Below are 13297 nucleotides of genomic sequence, written 5' to 3'. Positions count from 1 at the left end.
GCTTATAAAGCATTTTCTTGCCTCCAATTTCCCTTTCCCTTCACCTCATGTCCAAAAAAGAAAAGAAAAAAAATTGCCTTTTGAGGGTCGATAGGTCTTATAAGGGTCTGATGCGGGTCTTATGGCAAACTCGCGAATCTTATATGGGTAGTCGGGTTTAATAAAATACTTGTTGAGTCTGGGTCTTAAGCGTTGGTTCTATGCGAGTGACCGACTTGCTATAGAACTCGCCAAGACCTATGGATACTCGCAGGTCTTATGCAGGTGGTGCTTCACTGAAAAGATTTTGACTCAAAATCTCAAAGAAACATATGTGCCTAGATGTTTATGCCACAATCTTGAAATATTCTAAAACTATCATACTCCTAATATACCACATAAAACTCAATAACAAAGGCACAATGACTTAACTCAAAAAACTCTTCATAAAACACATACAAATACCCAGCCACAAATAAGGTTAACATGTAATAATATGTGGTGGTGTATATTTTTCATAAATTTGTAAAATATACGAGTACGCATGTTGGAGGTAACCATTCATATGCATACATACAAATACCAAGCCACAAATAAGGTTAACATGTAATAATATGTGGTGGTGTATATTTTTCATAAATTTATAAAATATACAAGCACGCATGTTGGAGGTAACCATTCATATGCATATAGTCTTAGAAAGACCCATGTTGAAAGGTTTAAAACTCTAATTGAATAAAAGGCGCTAAATTTTTAACTCATGAAGATATGAAAGAGGGGATTAATTTCTAAGTAATATATCCGAATGTAGGAGTTTTTAATAATGTCAATACTTAAATAATAAATCATATTAGAAGGAATTTTGGAGTTTTATGTTAAAATGATTTAATGGAACATAAAGGTTAAACTTAGCCAAAAGAGGAAACATAGAAGAATAAGGATGTTGAGATAAGATTTATTTTGTATATGAATTCCATAAAATGAGCAAAGTTTATAAAGGTTAAGCTTAGCCAAAAGAGGAAACATAGAAGTGTAAGGATTTTTAGATAAGATTTATGTTGTATATGAACTCCATGAAATGAGCAAAGTTTATTAAGAAGGATTATGAATTTATAGAATAAAGATCTTTAGATAAGATTTATGTTGTCTATGAACACTATGAAATGAGCCATGTTTATTGTAAAAGATTATATATTTATTTAATAAAAAAAGTGTGTTAATATGGGATTTATTACCACTCTTAATGATATACAAAAGGTTTCAATGTGTTACCTTGCTTGTGTTTCCATGTTAAGCTTAATGAAACTCAATGGGGAAGAGTAAATCCTTGTGTTTCCATGCTAAGCTTAATGAAACTCAATGGGAAGAGTAAATCCTTGTGGGGAACAACCATGGACTCTAGGACCTTTGGTTTTAGGTGTTGGACTCTGGGATCTTGGGTTCTAGGTGTTGCTAGTAAATTTGAGGAAGTTTTCAATTTTTTCAAGATTTATTTTTTTATTTTTTATTGATTTTTTAGTATTTAATTTCTTATTGTTTTGATCACTATAATTTTGTTCAATTAACAAGCTAAGAAAGTTGGCAGTGTGGCAAAATTTTTGAAAATTAAAACAAATGAGAGTAAGATTAGACAATCAAAACTAAAATGTTTTTCATGTTCAACCCTTTTCATCTATATTTGTGTGTTTTATAATTTCACTTTATTTTATCTTTACATGTCCCTGGAAAAATTGCTAAAACTAAAATACTTTCATCTTCAACCCTTTTCATATATTTATTTTATAATTTCAATTTCTTTTATCAAAAAAAATGGAAATAAATACATGGATTGTAGACATTTTACGTGGACAGAAACAAGAAACTGCAAGAAAAACCTATTAGAGCTTCACTGAATATGTACAAAGTGGGGTTGTGAGGGAACCCGACGGCACAGCAATGCTAATATTGCAGGAAGTGTAGGAAACCGCGTGGTGCTTAAAAATGTTGAGGAAATTCACTCGCCCTGGAATCCTCGTCCAACTACTAATAGGAAAACTTCCAGCGAGCGCGTCAGAAATCGCATTTCCGTTCGATAGCACCTGGTCCGGGAGAACCGTAACAATAACGTTCATTGTGATGGTGCCGTCGCTGCCGATTTCGACCGCCGGAATGTTCCCTTCCCCGATGTTTGTCCCGCGATACAACAACTGCGTGGTACCGTTTCCGAATTTGAAGCTCGCCTTGTTCGGATTTTCGATAGACAGATTCACATCGAGGCTAACACTGAAGTTGAGCTTTAACTGCGTGGCGTCGAAATTGAAGACAAAGCCTTTGAGGGCCACGGAGTTCACGGTCACCTTGGGCTCCCGTCCCTTGAACACGGTGACCGCCAGAATCACGCACACGATAACGAAAAGAAGCAGAAGAGCAACGGTGCTGCCGCAACAACAGAGTATCCGACGCTTCCTGCGACGGCGGACAAACTCAGCGTTGCCTAACACTTTACCACCTTCTTTTCTTTCCATCGCAACGGTGCCCTGCTCTTGGCGCTGCTTTCCGATCCTTTCGGTCTCTGCTCGAAATACCCAAACCGCACAGTGCCGAGTATGAGGTCCGCGGATCGAATCTTCCTGTCAATTGATCTGCAAAATCACCCCTAGTGCATAGATACCCAATCCGCGGATCGAACTCCAAAATTGATCTGCAAAATCACCCCTAGTGCATAGATGGCCAATTGAAACACTCAACATATATATATATATATATATATATAAAGTAAGGTGGTTTTCTTGTTGTCTAGTTTAATTATTGAACGTGTGAAAAATATGAATCAACTTTATTACAATCTATCTTAAAAAGTCATCCACATTTACTTCCAAAAATATATTAATATTATATTGTATTTAAAATAAAATTGAATTAGTGTTTAATATTAATATTGTGTTATAGTTAAAATAAAATTGGATCAGTGTTTAATATTAACACTGTGTTATAATTGAATTGAGTGATTTTAATTGTTTTTTATTATTTTTTTATTAAATATATTATGAATGAGAAGAAGTTATACAACATGGAATCAATTTATTTTTTTAAATTGCGTTTCACTCCATTGGATTTTTACTTTTTTTCTTAAGCCAGCGTGACATAAAGATGTCCAACCTTGGATAGTCTATTGGAGGTGATAACCTCAATCTTGAAAACCAAAATTATCTTCTTGCTTTGACTAATATTGAGAAGAAAATGAACATTGTTAAGATAAGACCAAATTCTCATGAGTTTCATAGTAAAACTCGACATCAGCAAATTTTGAAAATGCAAAAATGCTCCGTCATTGCAATGCTCTGATGTGATGAAATACTCTGTGATTGCAATGCTAAGAAGATTGAAAATGAAAAACATTTTCTCTACGAAAAACATTCTATTTAATTTTCAAAACATGTATTAGACTACCAATTTTCTTGGATATGATAACACCACTCTCACTGCTTTTCCAACTTAGAATTAAAATGTAATTTTTTTTAATGAGACTTTTACTTTCTTATAAGTTAAATTAACCGTTTAAATTTCAATGGAAATTAATCATTAACATTATAATATTAATATTAATTTTATTTATTAATATTTAATATGTATAATTTAATTTATTTAAAATTGATCATTATTATAAAATTTTTAGATTAAAAATAATTAATAACTCTTTATATTATTTTAAGTGATGAGAAAAACAAATTTATAGAATATATAACTTTTTTCATATATATTTAAATGAATTTTGATAATTAATTAACAATAATAATTTTTTTGTGAGTTTTTTATTTCAATTTAAGGTGGATGGGGATCTGTTGATTTTTATTTTTTATTTTTTAATTGAGAGGCTAGATTGATTCTCAAAAGAATATGCTTTGCAGTGTATTATTAAGCACTGTAGTGTATTAATAAATTCCTCATTATTATTTATAACATTTATTTATATATAAGTAAATTTTATTTAGCAAAATAGTCCATTACTTTTAATAAATTTAGAAAATTAGATCCGTGGTTCCCAGTTTGTTAGGTTGTATTGACTTTTAATAAATTAAAAAAATTAGATTCATGTGACTCGCCACCAATTTTCTAGGGATTTGAGATTATTCGGATTCTAATAAGTTCCTCATTATTATTTATAAAATTCATTTATATATATGTAAATTTTATTTAGCAAAATGATCCATTCTTTTTAATAAAATTAAAAAAATAGATTCCTGCCAAATTGCTCATTATTATTTGTAACATTCATTTATAATTATTTTTTTCTTAAATTAAAGTTCAATCATAACTTTTTTATATATAGTTAATAACATAAATGTGTGTATTAATAAATCATTTTTTTTGCTGTAATAATTTTTCTAATTATATTTATGAAGCTTTTGACTTAAACTATATCAACACATTAATATTTTTATTATAATTATTCTAATTATAATTAATTAACCACCAATTTAACTCAAATTATTGAGAAAACCTTTCCAATGAAACTGGTTAATATAATTAAGCGATGAGATGCATTACTATCGTAGTTATACCACCCTTCCGTTAAATTATTGAAAAACTTAAAATAAATGGTATACGTGGACAACTAGCAGTCCGTTTCTGTTGGCGCATTAACGGAGTCAACCAAAACCAAAGACAAAAACACGACACCTCAGCAACGATCACTCATATTATTCTGCTGACGTGGGTATTATGAGTCATCACGCAATTTTTTACCTGTTGAGCTTATTTGGAAAATATTTTAAAGTTTATGAAGCTAAAAATAATTTATAAAAAAATTATTGTTGTATATTTTTGGTAATTTGTAAATTTGTATTTTGTCTTATTATATATTATAGTAATTTTTTTTTTTTAATTCAAGTTTTTGAGATCCATAATAAATTGGGTAATTTTTTTAGTAAAAATCACATCAAAAATTTTAATACATTAATCAAAACTAAATAAATTTAAAATATTAAAAAAAAAAAAATACATTAATCAAAACTAAATAAACTTAAAATATTAAAAAAAAAATATTAAAAAAATAAATTATTTATGTTTAATAATGTAAACTTTATATATTTAAAATATTAAAAAATAAATTATTTAGGTTTAATAATGTAAACTTTATATATTGTGATTCAATTTTTTTTTTTTTTTTTTTTTCTAAGTAAAGGCTAATTCTATATTAAAGAAAGAAAAATATGTACATGGGTTACATCTTCCGAGGAGGCCGAGGCCAGTCCTCTAACAATAGCAACTGGACCAGACTGTCTATCCGCTGAAACAGATTTACAAAACATTGTCCATATTGATCTTCCTTGGACTTCAGACAATTAGGACTTGGATTGACAAAATTACCATTGATGCTAGCAGGACTGAACCTGTTTACGCCATAGACTCTAACACGTAAAAAGCTGACTGTATTAACCTGTGACTTACAGCCATAGAAAAGCTGAGACCTTGGACTGAAAAAGACAGAAGGAAAAAACAACATAGTCATTGACAAATTTGCAAAAAACTAGACAGAAGCACCCGTTGAGGCTTAGGCTGTATGGCTAGGCGACGCTGGTTGCTTTCCCTTCTCCGGACTGGGCGAGTCAAGCCAGATGACGAGCCCATCCCTATCCTGAAACTGCTCTCCCATGCCAGGCTGAACGTGGTCGTTGCTCTCTTCCCTTTCCATAGCACAATTGGGTGGCGACAGGGCCTCTTGCACCAACGCAGCTTGAGCCGAGATCTCCTGAGCCGAGCCTTGCTGAAACAGGATATCCTGATCCATGGCATCCTGGAGGCGGGGAGCTCGATACACCAGACCGTTCATGTCCCCCAGGAGAATGTCGCTATCCTGGACGCTTGCAGAGGCAGGGGAGGTCGATGAGGGATCTCCAGGTGCTTCCTCCGAAATGTAAACCGTTAAATTTACTACCACCTCTGGCCGAATGAGCCTGCTAGGAAATTTGAGACGGAAGGTCTGGTATGTGCCTTGCGGAAGCAGGCACTCCTGCTTAGAGCTAGGGGACGAGGGGGGAACAGCTGCCATGGGCGAGATAGGATGCGGCTCTTCAAATTCAGGTTCAACACGGAGTCCGGACCTCCCTCCCCGTCTTGGCACCCCTCTACTGCGCGGCATGGCTTCTAATGCAAGAGCTCTCAATCTCTGTTCAACCACACTAATTCGTAAAGCCAGAATATACCCTTTCCCATTACCAGCATCAATGGGTCGGTTCTGGTCGTGAATTGGCTTGGCGATCCCATTATAAAGAGTAGCTGCTGTTATCACCGCATGAGGAGGGCGAGGGTCCATGATCCTGTTGCGCATCGAGTCTAGAGCTACCACGCTCGACTTGAATGCGTCGTCCCTTCGGTTCTGATCCAACTTGCATCCGACTGCCTTGTGCATTAACTTATAACCACCACTACAGGCCTCCGCGTACAGGTGCTGTCCTCTCGGCCTCATCACCGGTGTCGAGGTGAGTGCCAAGATTAATGGCATGTAATAACACCCGCATCCGGGTGTGATTCAAAAAAATTTTAAGTTCAAAAGGCAGTTCAATTTATGGTCGAGGCAATATCTAATGTATACCTGCGGTTAGGGACAATAAAAGAATATAAAAGTTTATGACATAAGACTATATATAACTTTTTAGGAAATAGATTATATAATTTTTTAGGAAATAGATTATTTTAAAAATCCACAGTTGCTTTATAATTCGACACTCTCCAAGCATTTAATATTGTGATTTTTTATTATAAAGAAGTTGATTGTAAATTGCTATAGTGATTTTTTATTATAAAGAAGTTGATTGTAAATTAGTATAGTTAGTCACGGAGTTTAATAAAAAATTATATTTCCTCAGTTTGGAATAACAAGAAGAGGAAAAGGTTGATTAATAGGCTTCACGTCTTAAAAGGTGTAATATACTTTTAAACGGTCATTCCAGCGGGCCCATTTTTCTTCTGACGTGGCCTTCACGATTAAGCCATATTTATTGTGAGTTATGGCTTTATGGTCGTGAGTCATGTTAGTAGTGCCCATCTTTAGGATGCAAATATCAAGGAGAGCCAAAGGCTCAAGGGTAAAGGATGGGTGTGTTAGGCTACCAACAGTTTGGTGGAGGTTTTTCAAGATTTACCTAATAATTAGGTCCCACGAGGAGGGCGGAGGTTTTTTTCAAGGATGGGTGTGTCAGGCCACGAATAGCTTGGCGGAGGTTTTTTAAGATTTACCTAATAATTAGGCCCCACGAGGAGGGCGAAGGTTTTTCTTAGTTGAAACCTCTTACTAGAAGGGAGCAGAAGCGAGTCCAATTAATAACATATAAAAGGAAGTTGGTCACCTGGACACATATCTCATTCATTCATGCATAATGACATATGCCCATATATGCATTGTCTGCTAAACCGTAATGACATATATAATGAATGAATGCTTGGATTTGATCACGTAATGACATATATAATTCATTACGGAATTACCTATCTAATTCTTTGATCAATTCTTCGAGATAACGTAATGACATATATAACGAGCATCATTCAATCTCTCAAGAATGACTAATGAATCACATCGAATCTGGTATGAAACATATATCGAGTCATGACCAGAAGAAATCAAGTCAATTTGATCGATTCTTTGATCAATTATTCGATAGCGTAATGACATATATAATGAGCGTCATTCAATATCTCAAGAATGACTAACGGATACGGGTCGAGGGGAAAGTCAAAGTGCCTTGGTTAGTGAAACATGCCGCCCAAAGGTATTCCTACGACAAAAAAAAGACATTACTCATTTTGAGCAATTTTTAGATATTAACTGGTTAATAGTTTGATGTTCCATTATGGTCCTCTGGAATGTCAGATGGTTGAAGGTTCGAAGGTTGAAGGTCGAAGGTTGAAGGTCGAAGGTTGAAGGTTGATGGTCGATGGTCGAAGGTTGAAGGTTGATGGTCGATGGTCGAAGGTAGAAGGTGCCGGAGTTTGGAGATCAAATTTTAATGTCCGGAGGTGGTATAAGGAAAATATTTGAGTCAAGATGGTACTGTAAGAGTTGGATGTGCTGAATTCATCATCTTAGAAAAAGATAAAGGTTCTTGGATGTTGGCAGGTTAAGGGGATGTTGGCGGGGCTCTCGGGTCAATTCATCCTAAAGTCTTGCATCCGGGAGTGATCGAGTTACCGTCTTTAATAGACTAATGTTCATCTCTAATGGTCATTATATTAAGGGTTAACTGATTCTCCTTTCTCAGTTAACCAATTTAATAGAATGACTTTAAAGAGAAGGTCAGACTATTGGAGGTGGCAATTGTATTACTTAGGTGATTTCTGGTCTGGAATACTTAGATGATTTTCTGGTCTGGAATACTGTGTTTTAGCGGGGTTGATAGTTTTATTTTTGGGCTGTTGGTGGGTTAAGGGGTCGTTGGTAGGGTTAAGGGTTTTAGGGATGTTGGCGGGTAAAGGATTGGAGTTGTCTGAAGTCAACATCTCTCATCCTCTATAAAAGATAAGGTTCTTGGAGGGCTCTGAGGGATGTTTGGTTGGAAGGTGGGGTGATGGGGCACCATCAAGGCTGGCTGAAGGTTCAAGGCTCAAGGCTCAAGGTTGGCTGAAGGCTCATTTGAGCATGCCTTGCTTTCAAATCATATTTGGGTCATCCGCAAATATCGATCACTCGGTAAGGCAGGCTCAAATGAGCCTTCAGCCAGCCTTGAGCCTTCGGCACCATCACCCCACCTTCCAACCAAACATCCCTCAGAGCCCTCCAAGAACCTTATCTTTTATAGAGGATGAGAGATGTTGACTTCAGACAACTCCAATCCTTTACCCGCCAACATCCCTAAACCCCGCCAACAACCCCTTAACCCGCCAATAGCCCAAAAATAAAACTATCAACCCCGCCAAAACACAGTATTCCAGACCAGAAAATCATCTAAGTATTCCAGACCAGAAATCACCTAAGTAATACAGTTGCCACCTCCAATAGTCTGACCTTCTCTTTAAAGTCATTCTATTAAATTGGTTAACTGAGAAAGGAGAATCAGTTAACCCTTAATATAATGACCATTAGAGATGAACATCAGTCTATTAAAGACTGTAACTCGATCACTCCCGGATGCAAGACTTTAGGATGAATTGAACCGAGAGCCCCGCCAACATCCCCTTAACCCGCCAACATCCAAGAACCTTTATCCTTTTCTAAGATGATGAATTCAGCACATCCAACTCTTACAGTACCACCTTGACTCAAATATTTTCCTTATACCACCTCTAGACATTAAAATTTGATCTCCAGACTCTGACACCTTCTACCTTCGACCATCGACCTTCAACCTTCGACCTTCGACCATCGACCATCAACCTTCAACCTTCGACCATCGACCATCAACCTTCAACCATCTGACATTCCAGAGGACCACATTAACATATTGACCCATACCTATTTATTGACATATGTGTAGATCATATCTGTATATGTATATGAATATGAATATGAATAAATATCCATATTCATACATATATAATTTGGATATTTATACCTATTTTGTGTCTATAAGAGTTCTATCTTATATCATCTAAAATAGATATAGATATCCTATCTGTTCTGCAATTGAAAGATCTAAACCCATTTATTAAATCTGATTTGATTAGATTCATAAAATCTCGTCATTCTGAATATACAGATGAGAAAGAACCATTGTAATTGCCGGAAGTAATAAGCCGACTAAAGGAACCAAAATAGAGGGTAGGATAGGGAGTAGGTTAGGAATTATCATAGAACGAGTACCTTACTTAATCAATGAAATGTTTATCCATATTACAAAGAATAATTATAAGGTCAAATAAGTGATGGGACCAAATAAGCGGTCCCATTCGTCCTTCTTCATAGAATACATGTATGCAAGTGTTCGTTGTTCCTTTCCCCGTCTCTCCCAAAAATACTAAAAAAGCATTTCCAGTTGGGGCAATTTTTTTTTAATAAGATCTCGATGAGTTCAACAATGAGTTCTATATTACAACATAGAGATCCATTAGAACATTTACTATGTAAGTAAAATAGTGGAAGAACATGAATCCTGACCAAAATTTCTCTGATTTCTGAAAGCGGGGAATTGGCTATATGGATTTTTAGTATAGGCTCGAGGATCATAAATTGTTAATAAGAAGGGGGTGAAAAGCAATTCTCTCCTTCACCGCGATAAGAAACTGTATCACTGTCACTTTCGTTACAAGGAACTCGATTTGATCCTTTTTCCTGATAAGGAAACTCAACGTTCATTTTTTTCTTTTTCTTTATTTACAAGGAAGACCGTAAAACATAAAACCAAAATAGTTCACTCAGAACACCTTTTAAGAGATTACGTGGAATGATCAGATCAAATAAACCATGACCAAATAAATGCTCAGTCACCTGAAAATCTTCAATCAATTTCTGACCTAATGTCTGTTCGATTACTCTTTTACCTACAAATGCAATGTACGCTTTAGGTTCGGCAATAATAATATCTCCCAACATGCCAAAACTAGCAGTCACTCCACCAGTTTTCGCTGACGTCAGAATCGATATATATAACAACTTTTTCTCCTTCTGATGAATATATAATGCAGAAGCTATTTTAGCCATTTGCATTAAACTAAAACTTCCTTCTCAGTGCTGGCTGGCATGGGACTTGTTACGACTTCGGGCAAGCATCCATCTCTTGAAGGAAGCGGAACAAAGACACGACTGCTCTGAGCAAGATAGCTTAGGTACCACCTCCAAAAAACGTTCTTTCGTTGATCGAACATAGACTATACATTCTTCATCCAGAAGCCCCATTTATTCTCTTTCTTCTGGGCCCATTGCCGCTGTTTAGAAGCAGATGTGCCCATACTTGAGTAGTTTCTTGATCGGAAATAATGTGGAAATCATCCGCTGAGCTCAGGCCCTCTCCTGCCTGTGTCAAGTCAAATGGTCCGTGCAACGGGAAGGAAGAGGAACTTTAGTTGCTCGACCTTTTTTTTTACTTATTTGAGGGGCCAATAAGTAAATTGAATTGTGAAGCAAGCTAGGAATCTATCTTTACCAATTACCTTAATGAACCGATCGCTTACTCTTGCTCCATTCTACCTTCGCTCCTGTGTGTAAGATTGTGAGTTACAAAACTCATGTGCCTGGACTAGAAATGAACTTATACCTTCCCTGATTACAGGAAAGCGCCCTCACCATATGAATAGTGAGTCGATGGCGGCCTTCTTCGCGTTGATGGCGGCTTTTGGGGTGTTTATTTGAGGGGCCCCAAAAGAGAGTTGTTCCTCTCCCTCGTAACCTCGGTCGAGCCCCTTACCAGGTCCTCTCCCTTTGGTCGAGCCCCCTACCGGGTGATGGCGGCCTCGACCTCCTCGGCCGAGTCCCTCACTTCTTTGGGGAAGGTGAGCTTCCAAATCGATGGCGGCCTTGAGCGATAAAGGATTGGGACATATATATGATGTGACCGCCACTGCCAGAGGTGTTCTCAGAATCAGGTGTTCAAGCCAAAGGCTCAGGTGTTGGTGCCACAGGCTCAGGTGTTGGTGTTATCAGAATCATTCGGAGCATGTAGCTCAGCGGTAGAGCATTGGGCTTTTAACCGAATGGTCGCAGGTTCGAGTCCTGCTATGCCCACGATCGTTGCAACATAGTTGGGCCTTTAATTAGTATTTAGAACCATGAGACAAATTTGCATTATGCAAAAGCCCACAAAGGCTATAAACTTGTCGCCAACGGTGGCGTTAAAATTCCGTTTCATTGTCTATAATTGTGGCATTTTTAACATTGATTCGAGGGGTCTTAGTGGTGGTGGTGCTTCGGGGTCGATTGAGTCGGCGTTCTGGAATAATTTATACAAACTTATAGATGAGTCGGGCTCTAGTTATCAAGCCTCTAAGGTTAGTCTCTATCACGATGAGGTCATAAAATTGCTGATGGTAAACAAATCAAGAGTTGTTAAAGGGATCTTTGAGGAAGATTTGGTTGGTTTACAGAGAGAGATAGAGAATCTCTCTCTTGGTTATGAAGAAGAGTCTTTGTTCCGAAGTGTTCCGTTGTTACTCAGACGCTTAATAGGTACAGATATGATTACTGCTAAGTTGTATCTAACTGAGATGTGTAACCTGTCCGAAAAGGATTTAATTTATATTGAGAAGTTTGGGACCTATACATTAGAGGCTATCATGATTCATGTACTAGGGTTGGTGTTCAACTGTGTCCAGAGTTTACCTCTCGTTAGGGTCTCTACTTTGATCCAACAGCTTGAGTCTGCAGTACGAGTTCAAGCTTATCATCTGGGAATGTCGAAACCGAAAGTTGCAGATCATACCAAAAAAGGGACAAAGGATAAAAAAGGGACAAAGCACAAAGTTACTAGGAGTCATTATGCTATCGAGGCTAGCTTGGTTGAACTATTAGTTGAGCGACAATTAATTACTCTTGACACAACATTGAGTTATACGGATGACTTCCCTGTTTCGAATAGTAAGGGTAGGTTTATACCTTCAAAATGCTTTGCTATGTGCAACTTTGATTCCACTATTCTTCCAATCAAATTCAATCTGAGCCTTGAGCCTTCGGCCAGAATTGAGCCTTGAGCCTTGAACCTTCGGCCAGCATTGATGGTGCCCCATCACCCCACCTTCCAACCAAACATCCCTCAGAGCCCTCCAAGAACCTTATCTTTTATAGATGATGAGAGATGTTGACTTCAGACAACTCCAATCCTTTACCCGCCAACATCCCTAAACCCCGCCAACATCCCTAAAACCCTTAACCCCACCAACAACCCCTTAACCCGCCAACAGCCCAAAAATAAAACTATCAACCCCGTCAAAACACAGTATTCTAGACCAGAAAATCATCTAAGTATTCCAAACCAGAAATCACCTAAGTAATATAGTTGCCACCTCCAATAGTCTAACCTTCTCTTTAAAGTCATTCTATTAAATTGGTTAACTGAGAAAGGAGAATCAGTTAACCCTTAATATAATGACCATTAGAGATTAACATCAGTCTATTAAAGACTGTAACTCGATCACTCCCGGATGCAAGACTTTAGGATGAATTGACCCGAGAGCCCCGCCAACATCCCCTTAACCTGCCAACATCCAAGAACCTTTATCTTTTTCTAAGATGATGAATTTAGCACATCCAACTCTTACAGTACCACCTTGAATCAAATATTTTCCTTATACCACCTCCGAACATTAAAATTTGATCTCCAGACTCTGACACCTTCTACCTTCGACCATCGACCATCAACCTTCAACCTTCGACCTTCAACCTTTGACCATCAAGGTCATTATATTAAGGGTT

The 13297-nt window shown here is 36.9% G+C and overlaps 1 protein-coding gene and 1 non-coding gene across 2 annotated transcripts; one reads left to right on the top strand and one right to left on the bottom strand.

Annotated features, from left to right (window-relative positions):
• Nucleotides 1-1786: 1786 nt before the first annotated feature.
• On the bottom strand, nt 1787-2483 carry LOC149221388 (uncharacterized). Its single transcript, XM_089382971.1, has one exon. It carries the CDS (start codon nt 2481-2483, stop codon nt 1857-1859), a length of 627 nt encoding a protein of 208 aa, XP_089239097.1. The 3' UTR covers nt 1787-1856.
• A 9058-nt stretch (nt 2484-11541) lies between these two features.
• Nucleotides 11542-11614, top strand: TRNAK-UUU (transfer RNA lysine (anticodon UUU)). The gene has a single exon. It is a non-coding gene; the product is annotated as a tRNA-Lys (tRNA).
• Nucleotides 11615-13297: the final 1683 nt, after the last annotated feature.

This window comes from Pinus tabuliformis, chromosome Q (assembly GCF_031772625.1).
Source record: "Pinus tabuliformis cultivar Carrire ecotype Pingquan chromosome Q, CPIR1, whole genome shotgun sequence".
Taxonomy (NCBI): Eukaryota; Viridiplantae; Streptophyta; class Pinopsida; order Pinales; family Pinaceae; genus Pinus; species Pinus tabuliformis.
The sequence above is the reverse complement of the archived record's forward strand: the minus strand, read 5'-3'. Positions and strand labels throughout refer to the sequence as shown.

Coding starts and splice junctions, on each gene's coding strand:
- LOC149221388 (XM_089382971.1), bottom strand. CDS start 2,483: ATGGAAAGAAAAGAAGGTGGTAAAGTGTTAGGCAACGCTGAGTTTGTC.